Below are 22,099 nucleotides of genomic sequence, written 5' to 3' on the forward strand. Positions count from 1 at the left end.
AAGATTCAGTGAGGATGACTGTATTCAGTCATATATTATGAGAGTATTGATCTTAAGTCCATTTGAACTAAGGAAAACACTATCCATTGAGGTTTTATTGTTTATGGCTCTCAAAGTTCTATACAAAAGACATGACAGTTCATCTCAGTCACCCACAGTTGTTGCCACCTTCTCCATGGATGGCATTCATTTAAAGAACACTATGACTGGGGTGTCTGACAAGAACGATGAATCACAGGCAAAAATTTTAAAATGAGGGTAAAATTTTGGTGCATAGATGAGACAGAATGAAACTGTGTAGCGGGTTTCAGGTACTTGCTGTCTTTCACAAGGTCTTTCAGCATCTCTGCCTGGAGCTTCCTTTTGGCTGCACTTCTGTTGCATACCTCTGGCATTGCCATTAAAGAAGCTCTCTTTACATATTAGATTTGTGTGTGTATCTGTGCACATAGGTGTTTATTGAAAAGCTAGTATAACTGATATGAATTCTAAAAAGTGGGATGTGCTTGTGAAAATGCCTTATCTTTACCTAGCAATGGTTATCTAATGAATTGTGCAACAGTGGATTGATTTGCAGGTGATGCTGTCAAGATTACTCAACCTTTACTTAATTTTCTTAGATGTAAAGACATGCAATTGCATGAATACTCAAGATTTTTAATTGGAATGTCTTAATATTCACCATTTACATTTCTGACCTGTCTAGCAAAATATTTGTATCTGGCATGAATACTTCTTTGCCAGTTTGTTTTGGGGTTTTTCACTCTTTTTTTCACTATTTATTCTGCTTTGATGTTACCACAAAGCCAAATTGTACCTTTCATGTAAGATGAGTTACCTGTAGCTGTTCATCTCTGCATATACCCAGAATTTCTAGTGTCCTCTCAATCAAAAAGCAAAAAGCTAAAGAAATTCTGAGAGTTGTCCTTTTGCCATGAAGTTAATTTATTGCCAGCTAAAATTCATGTAGAATAGATGCTAGTACAAAATTTCTTAAATAGTTAAATTATTCAAAGAAGCAACAGCTGTAGTGAGGAAAAAACCAACTTTTTTATCCCTGTTTGAAGGTAGATAGGATTAAGCACAGTACTTACCATAAAGTGGTAGAGGAAGTAACACATGATAAGTGTGATAAGGAGGAGCACATGATAAGCCTAGCAGACAAGCATAGCTAGGACAGACAGCTTGGGTCTTGGGTGAGGACAAAGAAACAGGATCAGACATCGCAAGGGAGGGCGAGCACCTGGGTGTCTCCAGTACCAAAAGGTTAAGGTTGGAGTTTAAGTTCTAGGTAACCAGTAAACAAACATACATGCTATTTAGACTGAAATAAGATACTGTGATATTCAGTTTTTAAAAATGGAGTACTTTGCAGTAGTGATTATGATGATATGAGTCCCTTGAGCTGCTAGCATTCTTCTGTTCTTGAAACTATGTTTTTGCAGAAGATCTATCTGCAAAAGGGCAAACCTTTCATGAAACTTAGGTCCCAAAATCACTCAATTCCACAGCTTTTGTCTTTTTTTTTTTTTTTTTTTTTTTTTTTTAATTCCAGCATTTGCTTGATCTTTTCTTTTTAAATCTTATTTTATAATAAAGAAAATTCATAGCAGTTCAGAATGCACTCATTATTTACCAAGTCACACATATATTTTATGTAAGATATGAGTGCTGTTATTTCCATGAGGCTGGAAGTTTTAGGTGGTCCCTGTTACCAGCAGTGTAAAATACCTGAGTTATTGGTAAGACCAGAGTTCCCATACATGAGTCTCTTCTGCTAACCTGCGAAGAATAGAGTTCTGCCTAAGTAGGTCTTAGCTTCATCTCTGGCAACCTGAAAGAAAAGAACATGAATGGTTCAAGAAATTGGTTAAGTGATTGTTTATGTTGATGAAAAAATTTCAAGCATAATAAAAGATTGTCTTTCTTAGCTTGAATTTAATTAACTAAAGCAAGTCAGGTTACATTAGTAGGGAGCATCCTCAGACTGCAAGGGGCTGAATTGAATGAATAAATGCTCACTCTTTGCTCTCTGTGGAAAATTTAAGAAAGAAAAAGCCTGTTCCAAATTATTTGCTTGATAATGGGTATGCTGCTTTGAAATGTTAACTTAAATGCTTACCAAAGGTCGTTAGTGGATCAATAATGTCTCTCACCTTTCTTTTGGTATCCTAGTTTAAATGCACAGGCAAAAGAGGTTAAAAAAATTGCACTGTGTTGCTACTCATTCCTCATATGGAACTACTTATGATGCAGATATTGTCAAATTTTATTATCTCAAAGGGAATTTAAAATTCTTAAAAAAATGAATAGAAACTTTGAATTTTTTATTAAAATCACTGCAGACAAATAGATCCTTTTTTCTGACAACTTAAAAGATCAAAAAATTAATATAATTAATATTAATATAAGCAGGTATAGAAATGAGAAAAGAACAATGAGTTGAGTTCATTTTTACATTGCATCAAACATTTATCAGGCCTTATGAGATGTCTTTCAGACAGAAGTTCTGTACCAATCCTCAAATTTCATTCAAACCTAATTTTTAGCTGAAAAATAAAATGTGATAGCCAAGGATATGAGGTAGCTTTGCCTTGTCTATCTGCCCTCTTTAGGTAGAAGGTGAGTTTTATAGGAAGCATAAGTGGGTAAATTTGAAAAAATCTGAAATTTATCTGATTGTTCAGTATCTTGCACATTCTTCTTTATTGTTTTTTTTAATCCTACAATAAAATAAGAAATAAAGAGTAATTATAAATGTGTACTATATGCAAGAAAGTCTAAGCTCAGATAACTTGTCTAAATAGCTAAATGTAGGGCTCAGTATGGCCTCGTTTGGAAGCCTCTTACGCCACCTTTTTATTCACCTGGAGAATGTTTTAAATTAATCTTTTAGGAATGTCTTTTTGACAGGTTGACAATTGCTCTAAATCAAATAGTTCAGAAGCCCTTGTTTATCACAGATTCAGAACAGTTTGAGTCATCCCATAACTCAAAATAATAAACTAAATCGACTTTGACTTTAAAGCAACTCAAAGAATACCATGCAGAAGTTTCATTTTAGTTCACTTCGATAAAGTCTTGGATTATTTAGCACCTCTCCTCTGATGTATAAACTGCTTAGCTCACTATCTCATCTCTTAATTTGTCTTGAATTTGCCATATTCTTTTCCAGAGACAAATTGTTCTGTAGTGACTAGAAATGTGTTTCATTCATCTTTTATGGTAAAATATCACTACAGTTGTTGAAGGAACCTTTGTGTGTCTCCAAGAAAGTGCAGTTCTCAGTTACTTTGCCTTTTAGTCTAAAATAGCAACTTAATTTTGGCTTCTTGGCTCATAAAGAGTATAACAATTTAGGAAATTGGGGAAAAAAGTCTCCCTGCCCATGGCACAGGGGTTGGAACTAGATGATCTTCAGGTCTTTTCCAACACAAACCATTTTATGATTCTATGAAAAGAATGCTGCTCGCAGATGCTTAAAATGGCATTTGAAGATAGAAACAATGTGAACTGTTACTGTGCATACAGAATAAATAACTCTGGGCCTCACACAGAGACGTAGAAATAAATTCTGTCAACTCAATTACCCTCACTCTCTTCCTTTGAACTCTCTGGTGTAGTTCATTTCCTGAGGTAATGAAACAAAATTTATTTCAAGCCTTACCAGTATGCATATCTATACTCAGATAACATGTGTGAATGGAAGATGCATTAAATTAAAAGATTGAAATGAGACTATTTGTAAAGCTTGATGTTTACAGCACATTTTATTTTTTACAGTTTTAAATTCTCACAAGCACAAAACCATATCTAAAACACAGAAGTGGCCATCGTTTAAAGAAAGCTATAGGGTCAAGCTACAATTGTAAAGTCAGTAAGGTTTCTAACTTTTTTATTTGTTGTTTAAAGATTAGAAAAAATACTTCTAAGAAGCCTTTTTTATCAGTCGGGGCTTGGGTGTGTTCATGCATTTAACAGAAGTGCAGCAGCATTCTTCTGTTTGGAACCACAGGATAGTCCCCAGGACAAGTAAGGCAATTGCATTCATAAAGAAACAACAGTAGGAAAATATTTTATGTACTTTTTTGCTGTCCTTGCATGTGATTTATTAGCTGGAGCATGGAAGAAAGCCAGCACACATGGCCAGTTTACACTCTGCAAGACACCAGTTCAGGAACTTTTTGCAGTAATTAATCTAAACCATAGAATTAAAAACTAACCTTCACTTTCTTGTTTCTGTTCTTATGGTAGGAAGTTGCAGAACCACTGCTAGACCTGAAGGAGGGGATGGACCAACTGGAGCACAATAAAACTTTGGGATTTATCCTTTCTACTCTGCTAGCCATTGGGAACTTTCTGAACGGAACCAACGTAAGCCTGGTGTCTCAGCATTTCCCTGGCAGCTTTTTCCTTCAAAAAAACAGAACTCAAAATCATTATGAAAATTGCAACCCACTATTTATTTTGTACCAGAAAAGTAATTTAGGGAATATAACATGCTTTTATTGTGTGTTAGGGTGTTCTGTGCTGTGTGTTGTCTTTTTCAGCATAATATGAAGGAAATGTGGAGCTAAGCAGTGTAACTCCCTTAGGTGTAGTGTTGACGTTTTGCATTCAAAGTGTGAGAACTGTGTCGTGGGTCATTGCACTGCAGATGGACTGATTTTAGGCCTAGTCTTCAGCAAGTTAAAAATTAATAAAAGCAATAAGTTTCCTTTCCTGTGGGATTTTTCTTCTTTCCCCTGTGCCCCTTATTGGTCATCATTTTTGTCTACTAATCTGCGTGGGAAGGAGTAAGCATTTTTATTTTTAATTTCTTACCTTTTTTTTTTTTCCTTTACAGGCCAAAGCTTTTGAGTTGAGCTACCTCGAGAAGGTTCCAGAAGTCAAGGACACAGTGCACAAACAGTCCCTCCTGCACCACGTCTGCACTATGGTGGTAGAAAAGTTCCCAGACAGCACTGATCTTTATTCAGAGATCGGGGCCATCACTAGGTCAGCCAAGGTATGTCCAGTAGGTAAATACATTTTGTATTCACGTGTATGCCATGTATTTACATTACATGCACATTTTTATAACACTTCTTTGAAGTGAGATATGTAAGATTTTATTCTATTCTTTGATTTTTTGATCCTCCCTGGTTGCAGTATTATTTACAAATGTGTATTCATTGTGTCATTTGCACTGAATTTCAAAGATGCCAGTACTCCCTCTTCTGAGCTTTATTTCTCTCTGTTACAACGTTCCCTCATCAGTGTACTCTCATGCAGCCATTGGTTATGACAGCCATTTTAATATTATGTATGTTTTTAATGTATATAACTATTAGGAACTGGTTTCTGATTAAAACTTTATTTGGCCAGTATCTTCAAATATATTATTCTGTGGTTCGGGGAAATCTCTTTGTTAAGGCAGATGCTTGATTGTATATTAAATCCAATGGAAGCAATTAATTTTTTACTAGTAAGATTGTTTCCACAATTAAAGAATCTTTGAAATACTTGGTTTAAGTCACAGAATGGCTGGGGCTGAGCAGGACCTCAGCATATGACTTAGTCCAACCCCATGCTAAAGCAGATTCACTTAGAGCAGGTTGCAGAAGAAAAGTCCAGGTGGGTTTTGAGCATCTCCAGAGGACGGGACTCCACAGCCTCCCTGGGCAGCCTGTTCCAGCCTCTGCCACCATCAAAGTAAAGTTTCCTACATTTTAGTACTACTCCTTTTCTGTCCTCCTTCTGAAAATAATGTTCATGTTAGGAGTTAGGGAGCAGGAATAGAAATAAAGGAAACTTTTGGCAGCACCTCTTGTCAAAAAATGGTAATTCCCTGGTTCATGCATAGGTCTGGTCAATGGCTTGATGGAGATTATTTATTACTGATGTGAGCAGGCATGATAGGAACACTGTAAACTCACTCTCAAATCTCTCAGTGTGCGAGATTTCATTAATAACTTAAAAATAGTACATTGCTTGATTTAATGGAGTAAACATGGGAGATAGCAAACATAAAAGTTCTCTTTAGGAGTCATGTCTCATGGAAATGGTAATGATTACAGCAGATAATTATAGTGTCCATCTAGTTCAGTGTCTTGATTCACACCATGGCCAATACCAGCTGCTTGACAGAAGAGCACACGAAGTTTCTAAGGGGAGGAAATATTTCTCCTAGAAAAATGTTATTTCATGAGCCATAATTCTCATTATGTGCATCAAATAGAGGAATGATTCCTTTTCCAAAGGCCACCTTATTTGGACACTGCAAGAGGAGCTGGAAAACGTAGGAAAACAACTGTTTGCCCTCATGATCCAGGACATCTGTATAATACAACTTTTTTTAAAAAAACCTGCAAAAATGAAATCTTATTTTGGCTCCTAGTGCAGTTCTTGCAACAATGAATTCATAATCTATTTTTTTCTGCTCTTCAATTTGCCAGTTTCAGGATTTACTATTTGAATATACTGAATAGTCAAAATATTTTTTTTCTCTAATTAACAGAATAATTTAGGTTGGAAAGTATCTCTGAAGATCATATGATCCATCACCCTTTTCAGTGCAAGGCCAAATTAAACTAGGCTGCTCAGATCCTTGTCTAAGTTTTAAAAGATCCTTTAATATCTTTTTCTTATGAGACAATTTCCACTCTTTTCCTCCATCTTACTTTTCTAGAATGTGTTAAGCAGTAGTAAATACAGTAAATTCCAGCCTCTCTTTATCAATTTTCTATCTTACTGTGTTTGTCCCTTCTGCTACCTTTTGTTATATGTTCTGAGGTTTTCTCTGTGTTCTTTGACTGCTGCTACCCTTTGGACACCCGTTGTCCCAGGGCAGTTCCCAAGGACATCCAGGCTGAGCTGACAGAGCATTCAAAACTCTCAACGGAGTCGGATGCTGCCGTGCACTGTGCACTTCATTGCAATCTACAGCAGTGGCCATGATCTGCTGAAGAAGATTTACTGCTTATCTCTCAAACCCCTAATCATCTTCAGTCAGGACTAATCTGAATAATTTCCTGCCATCTGTAGATTTTACCCTCTGGATGTACTTTCTTGTTTCCAGATAATAATAAAAAAGTACAAACCCTGAGACACTGGCTGTTAGCCTTGTCAGCAAATGAGAATCAATGTATATTCCTTCTTTTCTTTTGCCCTCTTAACCTCACAATTCATAGGTGGCCTCCCATGGCTCTTGAAAAGATTTTGAATTTTAATTTTCTTTACTTACTCTTATCTATTCCCTATTTTATAAACATTCAGAATATAGGGGGGGGGTTATGTATTAAGTTTCCTGTCACTCATCCTTTCAGCCAAGTTACCAGATACAGTAATAAAACCTGGACCTCTGCATCAACTTTGCTGTTTTTCTAGGGATAGGCAAAACTTTTGCTATCCTCTGATTCTCTAAGTTACCACGTACAGTTTCATACATATTCATACTCATTGAGCCAGTGGCTCAATTTCTTTATTTTAATTGATGTCAGAATTATTGTATTCTACTTGTTTCCTGCTTCATAGGATATCATCTCTCTCCAACATGTGTTTCTGTTAGTAAGGTTTCAAACCTTGCTCTTAGTTTATGTCTATTAAAAATATAATACAGAAAAAGGAAAGGAGGGCCAGAGTAGGTTTTTCCCCAACATCCTCTGTGGTGAAGTTGGATGAAAAGAAGTCATCTTGCTTCCCTTCTCTAATTTTTGTCTTCCTCAGTTTCTTTTATCCCCAGTGAGCCAGGACCTCCTACACATTTTCTTCTTTTTCTGATGCCATAAAGGAATTTGTGGCTTTTGTTTTATATCCTTAGATATTTTCTCTTTAGATTCCATCTCTTTTCTCCTGGTTTTCCTCTTGTAGAACCTATGTTTAGGCTCTGGTGTATTGCCTTCCGTGAGTTTGGTTTCTCATGTTTGGAAGATTTTAACTTTCTCTTATGTTTTTGTTTTTAATTTGAGTGATTCTTACTTTCTTAACATTTAGGTATATTGGTCTCTCATTTCCTACTCTTCTTCTCTTTGCTAAGAAGTTATTTCCCTTAATTCTTAGATTGGGATCAAGTTAATCACTTAGAAGAAAAATTACCACCAAAGAGGAGAGCCTTTTTTTTCCAAAATTCTCACCACCATATATGATGTTCTTCCAGGCGGATCTTCTATTTTTCAGTCATAGAAAGTGGAAGAAAGCTTAACCTACTGCTGTCACTTATAAAAAAAAAATTGGGTCTAAGAGCAGGCAAAATTGAGCACAGTCTTTCAGCCTGTGGTTTGCTGATCCAGTGGCCCTGCCCGAAGTGGACGAAAATCTAAAAGGCCATACAAAATCACATTAAGAGAAATTACAGCCTTAACCTTCCCCGTGTCGCCCAAGGTCTCCCTCCTTGGGATGTTCCTGCATGTGTTAAACCACTGATGGATTACTGTAACAAGCTCTATTCCCACTTGATCATAGCTGCCACAAATCAAAGAGTTAGGATGTGGAAGCCATCCAAGCTGCCCTCTTCAAGGGAATGTTCACAGACAAGGCGAAATCTTGGTTTAGGAAAGCTGACAGGAAAGGAGAACTAATATTTCACTGTGGATTAGGCTGTATTTTGAGCTCTGTTTTCCCTACAAACATCTCTCAGAAACCACAAAGGCTAAACAATTTCCGTCCTGTAGATAAACAGAGATGCCCCTTCCCCTGAAATGTGCATCATATAAGAATTTCCTGAGCATTAGTTCATGAAAGAAAACCAAAAACATAGAGAAAATAGAGGCTTCCCCACCAAAAAGGAGCTAGAAAGACCAGAAACAAAATGGTATAGTTCTTGCAGAACTTGTGGCTTTTTACTGAAGGACTGCATTCATAAATGGCATCAAAAAAAAAACAGACACTAGTGAAAAAAATTAGAGGAAAAATAGAATTCTAGATAAATAAAAGCATTTATAAAGTCATGCACGTAGCATTGATTATTTAGTATCACATTATTAAAATCACTTGCCCTTTTTATTTTCCTGATATTTTAGGTTGTTTTTTTAATTTAAATTGTACCAGAACAGATGTACCTAATACTGAAGCAAACCCTCAGATTCCTACAGTTATGCTCTAGTGTTGTTCCTAGAAATTTCCTTAAGAAGCAGTTTCCTGAACTGCCCCAGTATCTTCTCTGTTAGTGAAGAAAGATGTGTCCTTATTAAAAATGTTCATCTTCTCTCTCTAACCTGTAAATATTTCCCCTGTGCATCTGAAAGCTGGCCAGCTCCACAGAGTAAAATATAATTGTCATTTTCTTCCCCTGATTTTACTTACAAGATGTCAAACTTCTGTTTGGTTTTTAACCCCTGCAGCAAGACACTTGGGCACAGGACACTCACAGCTACTAGGCAGCGGAGAAGCAGACAGCTTTTAAAAGTAAGAAATAGGAAATGTTAGCAACATAGGAAGGGGCAAGGATTGCTGATAGGAAAGACCTTTGGATGAGCCTAAGGCATACACAGGGGAGAAGGAAGCCTGCAGCTGCCTGCCCTCTGAAGACCTTAGCAGGGAGGCATGAGGAGAAAGGAGCTGTCTGGGACAGAATAAATGTTTGACATGCTATAGCTTCTTCCTCATACATTGGAAAGCAGAGAAAGGTTTAAAAAAAAATAATAATAAAAAAGGTAGGGAAAATTATGCTGCCTCCTGTACTCTTTCAGTGGAGTTTCTAATGTCTCTCTTGACAGAAAGTACTTGTGTACAGTTATCATTCAAGTATGTTTTCCCTACATTATTTCAAACAAAAATAAATTCCAAAAGTCACATTATTTTCCATGGAAAAAAAGTCCAGGAATACAAGGTTTCTTGCAGTCATTCCTTGTGATATCAGCAGCTGCCCCAGATCCTGGCATGGGCTAGTAGGAACAGAGGTGAAAGCAGAGAAGGGAAAGGCAGATCCTGTTGGCTGCAGGGCATACTGGGGCAAGGGGGAAGGATCTTCCACAGCAAAAGAGACTTTGAGGTTGTGTCTCAAAGAGAGCAGGTGAAGTTTAGCACATGTGTCTGACAGCACTATGGGTTTTCAATAACATTCCAGGTGAAATGACTGCAGGAATTGTTGCAGGTGACATAACACCATCTGAAGGCACCTATGTCACTGTGTGGTATGGCTCCCCTTTGTCCCAGATTGTGGGAACTGCCATACAGCATCTGCAAAAAGATCCCATGTAGTTAGGGTATTGTTTAATGAAGTAAAATGCAGTAGAGATGTGTATGTAACTAGAGATGTGTATGTAATTGGGCAGAATCATCTGGCCGTGCCTCACTGAGCACCTCTGCCACCTCTGTCCTTTAATTTTTCATTAGTGGGTTGATTCAGGTGTTCTCATTTCCAAAATTATTTTCACAGAATGCCACCTCTTACTCTAGAATTAGAAATGTCTGGGCAGAACCTTCTTTATACATTGATTGCTTTAGAGAGCTGGCATCTATCTCACATGAAGTGCATGCCCACAGTGTGCAAGTTAGACTAACAAAGGTCTTGGGATAATTCTTATGATGCTTGGTGAAGGAAGCCAGCCTGGAAATATTAGAGGAGACAGAGTTTTGAACATGTGCCACAGAAGGTCGCTGCTCTCAGATGACAGTGTGTTTGCAAAGAGCAATTCTCAGAATTTCCTTTGGCACTCAACCAACTCAGGAAAAGAGGAAGATTTCATGTTCCCTGCCAGAACGCATCCCTGTAATAATGTGAGAATGAACGGTCTGACCCTAAATTATAAACAGCTCAGACTAGACTGTGGTCTGCTGCAGAAACTATCTTGAACTTTGAAAAGAGAAAGCTTGTGTGTAGTTATGTGTATCTTTCTATAAGGTACAATAAAATAGTTGTCATTTTATTTTGCATTTAAGGCAACATGTCATTGTGAAAGCATCAATCTTCCCTTAAATGCACTGTGACTAAGATAAAAATGCAGGTCTTCCTTAGAATATAACTGGATTTTATATGTTCATCACTCAACAAAACATGCTATAGCAAAAAACAAGAGTATCAAATAGAAATCTTTTACAAGCATGCTGAGGCTATGCAATAAGTTATTCACTGGCCTTCAGAACAAACTTTGGATACAGTGATCTTGAAAATAAATGCTTCATCAGTTTCCATTCATTTAGTTGTTTGGAGGTTTTTTGCTTCAATCCAGTTGAGACATCTTTGACCCTGTTGAAGAGCTGAATGTTAACACAGGAGGAAGGAAACGTGAGTGTACTTAGGTGCAGCATCTTTGACTTTAGGATGGCTTTGTGCTTGCACCAGTGGGGGAGCTTAGCCCAAAGACTAGAGGAGATTTAGCTGGAAGAGGAAACCTGTTTGTAAAGCACATTCCAGCTAAGGGAAAGCTGAAGAAAAATCTTATCTTAGAGTGGCTGCCATTGTTTGCGGTGCATGGCAGTGCATACCTGGAGTTGTATATGGTGCCCTGGGGAATATATAGTGGAAGGCACTTTAGGTTTGAGCTACTGCATTTAATTCCCAGTGTTACCTCAAAGCAGCCGTTCCTGTCTCTCCCAGCAAATAATAAAGTGTGCAATTCCTGTGTTGCCATGAGGAATTCATAGCCACACAGAGGAATAACATCAACATCCCAATTCAAAGATGAGAAAGGCTCCCTGATCCATGTCCTCCTTGAATGATTGGAGCATGGTCTAGTATTTCATGAATGAGAAAGTTTTAAACTTTCATACATAGCATGTGATATTGGATAGAGTTGAACTTGAAAAAAATTGGCCTTGTAAGGACCAGTGTTCAGGGAACCAAAACAAACAGCAAAGTAAATGCTGAGCTGTTTGATGATAGTGGCAGCTTTTGAGTCAGGTGAAAACCAGTGAGAACAGAAGCTGTTTGGGCAGTAGGTGTGTCACGAGGTACTGCATTCTCAGCCCAGTGGAATGAGAAACTTGGTAGAATTCTTTTTATTTTTGTTGTTTATAGCAAAGTCATCTGCTTCTATGGTAGCAAACAGTAAATAATAATATAAAAACTGATTAATGTGAGTGCTGTTGTTTCTGGCATGTGGTTGGAAGGTTTTATTCTTTGGTCTGAGTCATTTGTGCAAAATATGGTGGTGTGTTAAATTGAAAAATAGAGTTTTAATTCTAAAGTTGTCCATTAGTGAGTTTAGGGCAGTGGTTTGCTGAGGCTGACTCTGCAGGGCTTTTGTCACATAAACTTCTCTTTACATCCTGTTTGCATATACTGTCTGTGGCTACTCCTCTCTGATCAAACAGTGTCTACTAAGGGCACCTCTCAGAAGAGGAACAGTGGGCCTAGCAAGAGATTTCACAGATACCAGTAATTCTGAATGTTTTTTAGCTAGTGTGATTGTGAATGGAAAGGAACCTGGCCAGAGAAAAGAGGAACATATCAAATATATCCCAGAAGCATTTAGAAAGTTGCTTTTTCTAAATTGGTTTACAAATAAAAATAAACATTTCATAGTGTTTGAAAGAAAGGACATTCCTATTTTCCATAACAGCCTAAGACCACTCATTCTTTTTCCTGCAGAAAAGAACATGTATTAATTTTAAAAATTTTGGCAGAAGATAACTATGCAGGGCCAGCAAGCTGCTGTGTTTTGCACATATATATGTACTGAGGAGGAAGAATATATGTTTTTTGTACCTTGGGCCAGGTACAACATCTGCACGCTACTGTCCAGCAAGAAAGCTGTAATGACTATTTTAGATTACTGCTTCCATTTTTTCAGTGGAACATAGTTGTAAAATAATGCCACAGCATTTCTTGTCTGGGTACCTCCTATGCTGAGCTCTCCTGGAGAGCCACAACTCACCTGAATTCCTTCTTAGTCCCAGCATGATCATCCAGCTGCAGGCAAGAATTGGTGCATGTTTCCTTTCAAGAAGGAAAGAAGAAAAAAGAAGAATCACGTTTCTATACTATTGCACATCATTAATTCCTTCAGTAAAGTTTTGGAAATAAGCACATAAAACAGAAGGTGCAATCTGTGCTCCCTTGGCAATGCTGTGTGTGAACTGGTAAAAAGGTAGTATGATATTATAAATGCCTTTTTATGTTTTCTTTATGCATAATATATTGAATAATTGTCACTGTTGCTTCACACAAATTTTTGTTCTCCTTGTCATATGGACACATGATTGGGGATCTCTTGTAGCTGGGATTTGTTATCACTCTTACTGTTATATTTGTATATAGCACCCTAAGTAGAAACACAGACCTGGAGCAGATTGAAATGTAATGGATTCTGTGTCACACAGAAACTTGGCACTGGTGAAAATGCATTTCACAAAATATCAGGTGGGGTACTTGATTGAATACAAGAAAAACGGGAACTTTAATATTTCCCATGAGGATGTTTTTCTGCAAGTATATTCCTTTCTGTCCACAAGCAAGTGACCAAACACTGACAAAGTGTGTGGTGACAAGTGACAAACATTGCCAGCAGACAGAGATTTCATGAAGGTTTAACACATTCTTCCAGGCACTGTGCAGTTAGCCTTTGGGGAATACACAGGTACATTATCCTGTATTGAAGTTCCTACTTTACTCCTTTCAGGAGTTTACAGCTTCTGCTCAAGCACAGTTGTGCTCCACAGAGGTTTGTTCTAGAAGAGTTCAGGTGGTTGTTCTTCTTATTGCAGTCTCCTTAGGACTTCTACAGAAAACTGAATTTTTGTTTGTGCTCAAAAAACTCATGAGTGTCCCGTAGCCCAACCTCCAGCTCCTGTCCCGGCTGGAACTTCCCACTCTCATGAATGTGCTGACTATTGGCCGACTTCAAGGGGCCAGGGATTCACCACATTCCCCCAGATCTGTTGTTCACTGAAGATGTTTCTTGAACCCGTACAAATCTGACCCTCAGAGATTTGATGGTTTGAATCAAATTTGATAGATTAAAATTTGATAGAACCTCTAATTTGATAGATTAAACTCATTCTGTCATAAAATGTCGTGAATTTAAAGTTCTCAGCTACAGAGGCTGAGGCTTCCTCAACCAGGTTGAATAATTCTTACTAAGACCTAAACCTTGGAATTTTTTTTTCCTTAACAGGAATGCTAGTATTTTTCCCCATGTGTGTTTTAGATACACCATCTGTGGAGAGCAGCAATGTGTTTATCATCAACAGTGAAAATACTGACCTGCAAAGGACTTTTTTTTTTCAACATATGCATTGATATGGATATAAGGAAAGCAAATACCCCACAGCTGCTCCGCCTGCAGGGCTTTTCTGAATAGCAGAGTGGATCAAAGGATGTTTTTATTTCCTTGTGAAGAGGAAAAATTCATCACTTTATAAATCACAGCAAAAACAAATCAAATCAATACCAGGAGCTTTTTAATAATAATGCATTTCTTATGGCTTTTCTCAGTATAGGTCTCAGCAGTGGATGCTGCACACAGCTAAGAATGAAATAAAACCTGCCCCTGATACTGGTTTTCATTTAGCATTAAGGAATTAACTGGAGTATGAGGCTGTAACATCCCAAGCTCTGATATGTTTAGAATCTGGGAGCTAAGTCTGTACTTTATAGCTTGAGTTCATCTGAACTGTGAAGTGGTATTATAAAATCATTTTTCCCTTTCTTCAGAATTCCAGAACATGTTGGTTAGTTTTATTTTTCTCATCTGTTTTGTGCTGTGGCTGGGTCGTTGATGCACTTTGCTGAGTTGTTAGCAACATGTTCTGAATCTCTTCTGTAAGAGTGTCGCGATTTGAACACCTTTTTTGGTTGATGAATAAAGGAGAAGCTCTCCCTCACCTTCTGTGGAATGTATTGGCTTCTGACCTGATGAATGTTACTATAAGGTGCAATCATTTATTTTAACTGTGTTGAGAGACTTTCAGAGTCGTTATACGATCTCGTTACAAGCCAGTAAATTCGTATTGTATATCAAAGGATGAAAGTTAGTGCTGAGATCACTAAATAACACATACTTTCAATAGAGCTTTAAAAAATTCTGGCCCATGAATTTTGTGATTAGAACTAGAGCATCTATTAACAAGTCAGTGCATGACTAGGGAATAGATCCAAGTACTTCCTAAAATGGAGAATTGTTGGCGGGGTACAACAGTGAGCAGTAAACAGGGTATAAAAAGCTTTGAGTAGTAGAGAAAAGGATTAAGAAAAAGAGAAAGTTCTGTATTACCTCAGAAAGAACTGAGTCATGCAGTTGCTTGGTGCAAACATGAAGTTATAAGCAAGAGAAAAAACACATCACAGTATTTTTTTGCCCCTTCTTTAGCTGTTAGGCCTCCAGGAATAAAACCAATATATGTGTATGGGTATTTCTTTGTTTTCAGTTTTCCTTACTAACATTATATGCCTAGACATAGTGTGATAGAGAAAGCTATTTTTTTTTTTTTAAGAAAAATTAATGATGTGAATTAGTGTTTTGTTGCCACAACCTTGACCCTTTCATACACACAGATTGCATTGTTTGGATATCCAAGTGTACAACCACAATTTTTTCGCTTCAAGTGTTACCTTTTCTTTTCCTTTCTCTTTTTTTCAGGTTGACTTTGAACAACTCCAGGAAAACCTGTGTCAGATGGAAAGACGGTGCAAAGCATCATGGGATCACCTTAAGTCTATAGCAAAGCATGAAATGAAGCCAAGTCTAAAGCAAAAAATGTCTGAGTTCCTTAAAGACTGTGCAGAAAGAATCATAATCCTGAAGATTGTTCATAGAAGAATAATTAACAGGTACAGAATTATATTGGTGACACCAATACCTTGATAAAGTTATGACATCATAAATATGTGTTTAAAATTGTTTAATGCCTATTTCTGCAAGGAATATTGCTAGGTTGTATGGGGTTTAACATAATTTGTTAAAGCCTCCACTGAAGAAAGATCCCCACTCCAGAAATTTCTATATTTTTGACTAAAAAAAGCAATCATTTATTCCCAAGGTGCAATAACTGTGTCTTTTGCCTCTGAGTCCTCAAAAGTTATCAGCCTTATAGTTAAATTGATAGATTTTCTCTTTATGCCTGGATTTTTTTAAGGAGGCTTGGCTTACTGTCGGATAAACAACAGACTGTAGCAAAAAAAAAAAAAAAAAAAAAAAAAAAAAAATGAAGTTTTATTGACAAATTAATCATATGTAGAAGCTGAAACCAGTCTTATGCTTATAGCAGCTGAAGGCAGAATTAAGATTCCTCTCCTTAGGATTTGCAGTTGGGTTTAATGAAATTGCGAGAGATTTTCTGACTTCTGGATAATTTCCGAATTGCTGTGATCAAAATTAAGAACTGGATTCTAAATGATCCCAGATTTGTGGGTGTACACTTGAGAAGTTGATTCAGCTCTTCTTTTGCTTTTGTAATGACTTAGGGTTTATGCCATAAGTAAGCAGGAATCACAGTTGCAATGGAAGGGAAGTGAATTGATTATTTTCCTGTTGTCTTTATCATATGCATTGTGCAAGTAAGAAAAATATCAACTTTCTCCTCTGATACCCTGCAACTGCTATGATAGTTCTTAAAAATGTTTTCATATAGTTGCACCTTTCTAGGATTGAGAAGACTTTTTGTCTTCAGGGATATAGACGCAGTTAAAAGGAATTCCCATACATTTTTACACATTCAGTGTGCTGCTGCAAATCACACAATATAGAAGCAATAGTAAAAATTGCAAATAGTGCAAAACCTCTGAATGCCACAGAAGCAGTAAAACTGTGAATTGAGAGTGTCCCAAACTAACGTACTTGGTAGATAATATAATTTTATGGTCAGTTTTGTGAAGCAGAAATTCTTTCCTTCTTGTGTTTGCTAGCCTGTAAATCTGCATTCTTCTTGTCTAGACTTTGCCCAACATCCTAATAGCCTCTTTGAAGTTGCTTAATACAAATAAATAGAATTGAAACTTAATAAATATTTTTTCTATAACTGAAATGAAATTGGTCATTCACGTGCCAAATTAGTCATATAAAGTGATGGAGTTCCATAAACATTTTATCTCCTGCATCAGCCTGGGAAAGTAGACTGGGATGAAGTTATCATAGGCTAGACTTTCATGGTTTTAATTATAAAACATACCAATGTTATGCAAAGCATCCATGAAAATTCTGTAGCACAAAGGAAATGATGGGAGCTAGTAAAGTAATAAATGGATTCAGTGAAATATAGGGTTGTTGTTTTTCTTCCAAGAGACCATCAATAAAGATTTTTTCCCTTTACATTTATAAACTCATTTTTTTCCAGGTTTCACTCATTTTTGTTATTTATGGGCCATCCTCCCTACGCAATACGTGAAGTCAACATCAATAAGTTCTGCAAAATTATTAGTGAATTTGCTCTGGAATACCGCACCACCAGGGAACGAGTTCTGCAGCAAAAACAGAAACGAGCTAACCACAGGGAAAGAAACAAAACCAGAGGGAAAATGATAACAGATGTAAGTGGCAAATGGTATCTCCCATAGCATGGATTTTTAAATCTTTCTTTCACTGAATGTAGTATATGGAGTGTTGTTACTCTGTTTTTATTTTTAGAGGTCTTTGTGCTGTAATGAACTCTCCTCTATTAGAAGACAAAACTTGCAAGTCCTTGATTGTGTATATTTTCTGCTTCATAAAAATGTATAGGACAAGAACAAACTGAAATTAAGTATCCAAAAAATTCTTCTCTGTGTGCTGCACAGACAGTGTCCAGAATATCTAGAAGACATCAGGAGCCGTGTATATCAGATCAGTCAAGAAAACAACAAAAAAAAAGAAATTAGACTCCTAACTGAGAAACTTAATTTAAATTATGAATCATTGTAGCCTTTTAAATGATTGCAGCCAAATTTTAATGGATTTTTTCCTCCATATTTGAATATTCTAATATAGTCTTGAATCTTGATATTTTATCTATTTTTGTGTTTGTGTATGTGTATATATATATGCACATATACATTTATTTCATGAGCATGCACAGCAATTTCCTTGTTAACTGTAAAACACAGACCAGTCAATTTTTTGGTAACAGACTGCTTTGGGGTTCTGAAAGGATGGACAAATTTATGTCCACAGTAGATATTACTCTGCAAACCTTTTGACAGTAAGATTGCATACTCATAGAATAAATTGAGTTTTCTTAGCATAATAGGTTTTCAAATCTCCTTGATTTTTTTTCTGCCTTTTTTTTTTTTAAGTTGATGTAGTTTAACTCAATCCAAATAGATTTTTAAGAAGTGCCAGTACTTAATAAAAGTTTCCAGCTGTATCAAAATCCAAATCTGGAGTCTCGATTAAATGCAAGTGTTTCATTGCATTTGAAGCTATCCCTGCCTTTGGCATGAAAAGCCCAAAGCTGAATACAGTTTTATGGCTTAGGCAACATGGGTCAGTATAAATACATAAATAGATATATATGTATTGGGACTGACATGATTTGAGATTGCATTTAATTTATAGATCTTTCCTGGCAATATCCTCTTTGGAAATCTGCCCCATCTAGAAAAAATGTTAAACCTGCATTATTATCAAAGGATTTTGTCTTTTGGTGTAGTCTCAGGTTAAGGAAGAGGCTCTGATTTTATACAAAGGGTATCATATAGTCATACAAATTTTCAAAACTACTGGAGAAGTGAGATCACTTTCTGCAATTGCTTTTTGAATTTCATGATGTGTTCTAAAGGAGCCAAAAGACAGAATTAACCAAAGAGTTTCAGAAAACAAAATTTTCATTCCCTCACGTAGCTTTGACACTTGTTGCTAGTTTAAGCAAGACTGAGAGGTAAAAGAGTTACTGTTTTTCTACTGTGTTCCTACCATGTAATGTAGTGTTTATGTATTATCTGTCCTGAATAACTGCTGTGGCAAGAAAAAAAGCTTGTTATATCCTGTTCTGCAGAAAATGCGAGAGAGAAAGGAGTTCTGGTCACTGGCAGCTGAGTTCAGGAAGCAGAGAAATGGGACCCTTTCAAACCAGAAAAGGTCTCAGGCTTGATAGTGAGTCAGCAAGGGGCAGAACCAGGGACAGTGGCCGTTTCCTGAAAATAGAGGGAAGGCAGCATCAAGGCCTTTCCCAGAACAAAAGTATTATTGGAAGAAACTCTCTTGTTAAGTTCAAGATGGTGTTGAGATTTGGCAAGAATTAAATGCCATCTGTCAACTAGTGTTACACCAAAAAATATCTTGCAGATCTTAAAAAAGGGAACATATTTTGCCTATCACTAATTTATAATTACAAAACAGTCCTATTAGCTTGAAACGAAAAAGCCTGCACAAATAAAAACCAACAGTCTTTAAGACTGCCCTTACAGGAATGTTCTTTAAGGGAGTTATTAATGTGGCCACATAGTTATTTCAGAACTTAGCTAAATCCCTTTGACCATAACCCAGTAATATGGCCTCATTTACCTTTTATTTGAACTTCAGTATATGGTAAAACTAAATTGAAGTTGCATCAGACTATTTGTCACAGCTTCCTCTGACAACTTCAAAGTTATATCTACCTCAAAACAAGTTTCCAAGTCAGCGGGATGGAAGATATTTATGTGTGAAGAATGATGAAAACGTGGAATTTTATTGTAGTTTTGTTTTGGCTGTGGTTTGTATCTGGTCTTGATTTTCTTAGTGTTTTATATTTGAAGGCTTGGAAAGGGGAGAGAGATCAGTAATGCATTGACAGTGATTCACGAGTTACAAAACACTGATAGAAGAAAGTTGAGATTGTGGCACTGGAAAGAAATTCTTTGAGAAAGTGATTATAATATGCAGTAGTCATATGGAATTCTACTTTCTGCTTTTGGTGACCTAAAAGTATTGTGTAGTTATTTGAAATTTAGCTCCCTGTCCTTTTGAAAGTTTCCTCAGGGTCTCATTTTTATCCCCTCCCAGTATACTGCTTTTAGGCAGATGAAGAGGGATTTTAACAAAAGCAGGAAAGGAATAAGCCAGAACCAACCCAGTTCATAAGGAGAAGGCCTGTATCTCTTAAACCTTGTCCTCCCTGCAGACTTGGAAGGCAGAGGGATGCTGGCTCGTTGCATGGCGAGTCTGCTGGCTCTTTGCATGGAGAACTTGCATCAGCTTCAGCAACTATTCATGTGGAGTAGGGCCGAGGAGCACAATGGGGAATATTTCCAGTCTTTCTTTCAGCCCTTTACCACAGATCTCTTTGTGTTTATATGTTCTTTAATAGCTGAAGTGGACTGGGCACTGTCAGTTTAAATCTTGGTGAATGTTGTCTGGAGGAGAGAGGTATGGGAAGGAGAAGAACAGTGCTTTTCCATAGTTTCACAAGGGAAATTGCCTAGCCTCTGTAACCTTATATCTGGCTTTAGCCAATGGTAGCACTTATTTCAGGAACTCTAAAAATAACAAGCAAGCAAAATAGGGAAGAAATGCAATAACAGATACAAGACGGAGCTTTTAAATTATTTTTAATAATAGTAGGTAATATAAGCATATGTCTCCCAGATTTATGAAGCTTTGATTTTCATGATACTTAAGAATTTCAATTCCAAAATTACTATGTAATAGACATAATATTTTGAAACAGCAAATCCACTGCATAGAAATGCTAGCCTAAAGGAAAAATATGAGGTCAGGAGGAAGGGAAGGAGGGAGATCTCAAACTGTCCTGCAACATACAATATTGAATAACAGTAGACTCAAATGGCCTTTTTTCCTTCAAATTAACATCTTGTGTCTGCAAGTGGTATTCAGTATAGCAATATTCTTTCAACGCTTTTCGATAATATTGCATGTTAAAAAAATCCTAATTTATCACTGTTTCTCAGTGTTTTTATTATGATGAAATGAAGAAGGAAATACAAGGCAGGATGTACACACCAGGGTAAGAGCAGATTCCCTTGTGAAACATAAGGTTGATTTATTTATTTTGCCACTTTTACTCCTGTTGTCAGTATTTGCTAGAGGCAAATGCCCCTTCAGACATGGAAATATGAAGGGGGTGGTGAACTATATCTCCTGTGCATTGGAGTAGTTTTGGCTGTAGGGCAGTGGTTCTAGGAGTGAATGCTCTCCATGTGGAGCAGGAGGGAGAGAAATGGTAATGCCCAGGAACTGGAGATGAGCAAAGTCAAGCAGAGGAGTTCCCTTGAAGTGATTCCACAGCAAATCACTCCTAGATTAAGTGGGCTGGAATGCTAGCTGCTGGGACTTTACCCTGTAAAAATCCAGCTTGATATAAAGTAATAATATAATGCACTTTAGTTTGGAGCACAGTCTTTGTAATGTGTGTTCTCTACTATTTTACCTTACCCCGACTACCTTTTTGTATTGTTTACCTTAATTTGCTCTCCTGCTGCTCTTTGCTTATTAGCTAGAAGTACAGAATGATGCATTATGATAGATAGATAGACAGACAGACAGATGGATGGAATTAGAATACAAAACTGTTTGTACTTCCTATTCTTCTTTCTGTTTCTTGCTCATGATGAAAAGTGAACAGTGGTCCACTTCAGAAGAGTTTCTTTATAGAGTAATTCTCTGCCCCTCAGGGGATGGAAAAAAAGACAAACAGATAATTTTAATGCAAAGGGAACATACCTGCCGTGGTTCCTCTGCAAAACACAGTGGCTGTGTTTCTGTCAGTACCACTGCGTCCAATTTAGAATAAGCATCTCAGTCTTTGCATAAAACATACCCTTAAAAAGTAATGTTAATGTGCTGCTCAGCAGTCACAGCTAATCTTCTTATGGAGATTGTGCTGAAACTAAACTGAGAGCCAAAGTAAATCAGGCTTTCATTTTTAATGATGAATGTTTCTGGAACAGAATGTATCAATCCTAGACAGAAATCAGAGCTGAGATGGAGATAAGGTCAAAAATGTGTATTACTAACACTAGGGAGAGGAATACTATTGGTGAAATGCTTCTTCTAAAAAAAATAATAATAATAAAAAAACCCACAAATAAAAAACCAAAAAATTTCTGGACTGTGTTTGCACTTTATAAACAATCAAACTGAAAATTATGGAAACATGGAGCCCAGACACTTGAGAAGCCATGTTTTACTTTGGGAAACTTCCATGTGGGGCATCTTCTAACCCTGTGAAGAATTCCCAAGGCATTTGGGAATACAGATCTAGTTTGCTAATTCCTTGTAAATCCCCAAATTTAAGAATACTCCATATCTCACAATATTTTTGTAGT

At 36.9% G+C, this 22,099-nt stretch overlaps 1 protein-coding gene across 4 annotated transcripts in view; it reads left to right on the forward strand.

The window, feature by feature from the left end:
• FHOD3 (formin homology 2 domain containing 3) overlaps positions 1 to 22,099 on the forward strand; it is a gene marked incomplete at its 5' end in the record, with an annotated part of 370,951 nt that overhangs the window by 326,974 nt on the left and 21,878 nt on the right. For all 4 annotated transcript variants that reach the window (XM_083878098.1, XM_083878101.1, XM_083878099.1 and 1 more), the window contains 4 exons: positions 4,255 to 4,374; positions 4,847 to 5,008; positions 15,501 to 15,691; positions 17,194 to 17,386. In XM_083878098.1, the coding sequence (XP_083734224.1) occupies positions 4,255 to 4,374; positions 4,847 to 5,008; positions 15,501 to 15,691; positions 17,194 to 17,386 (666 nt within the window). The remainder of the gene's footprint in view (positions 1 to 4,254; positions 4,375 to 4,846; positions 5,009 to 15,500; positions 15,692 to 17,193; positions 17,387 to 22,099) is intronic.

The sequence above is a fragment of the Zosterops lateralis genome (assembly GCF_965231275.1).
Source record: "Zosterops lateralis genome assembly, chromosome: 1".
Classification (NCBI taxonomy): Eukaryota; Metazoa; Chordata; class Aves; order Passeriformes; family Zosteropidae; genus Zosterops; species Zosterops lateralis.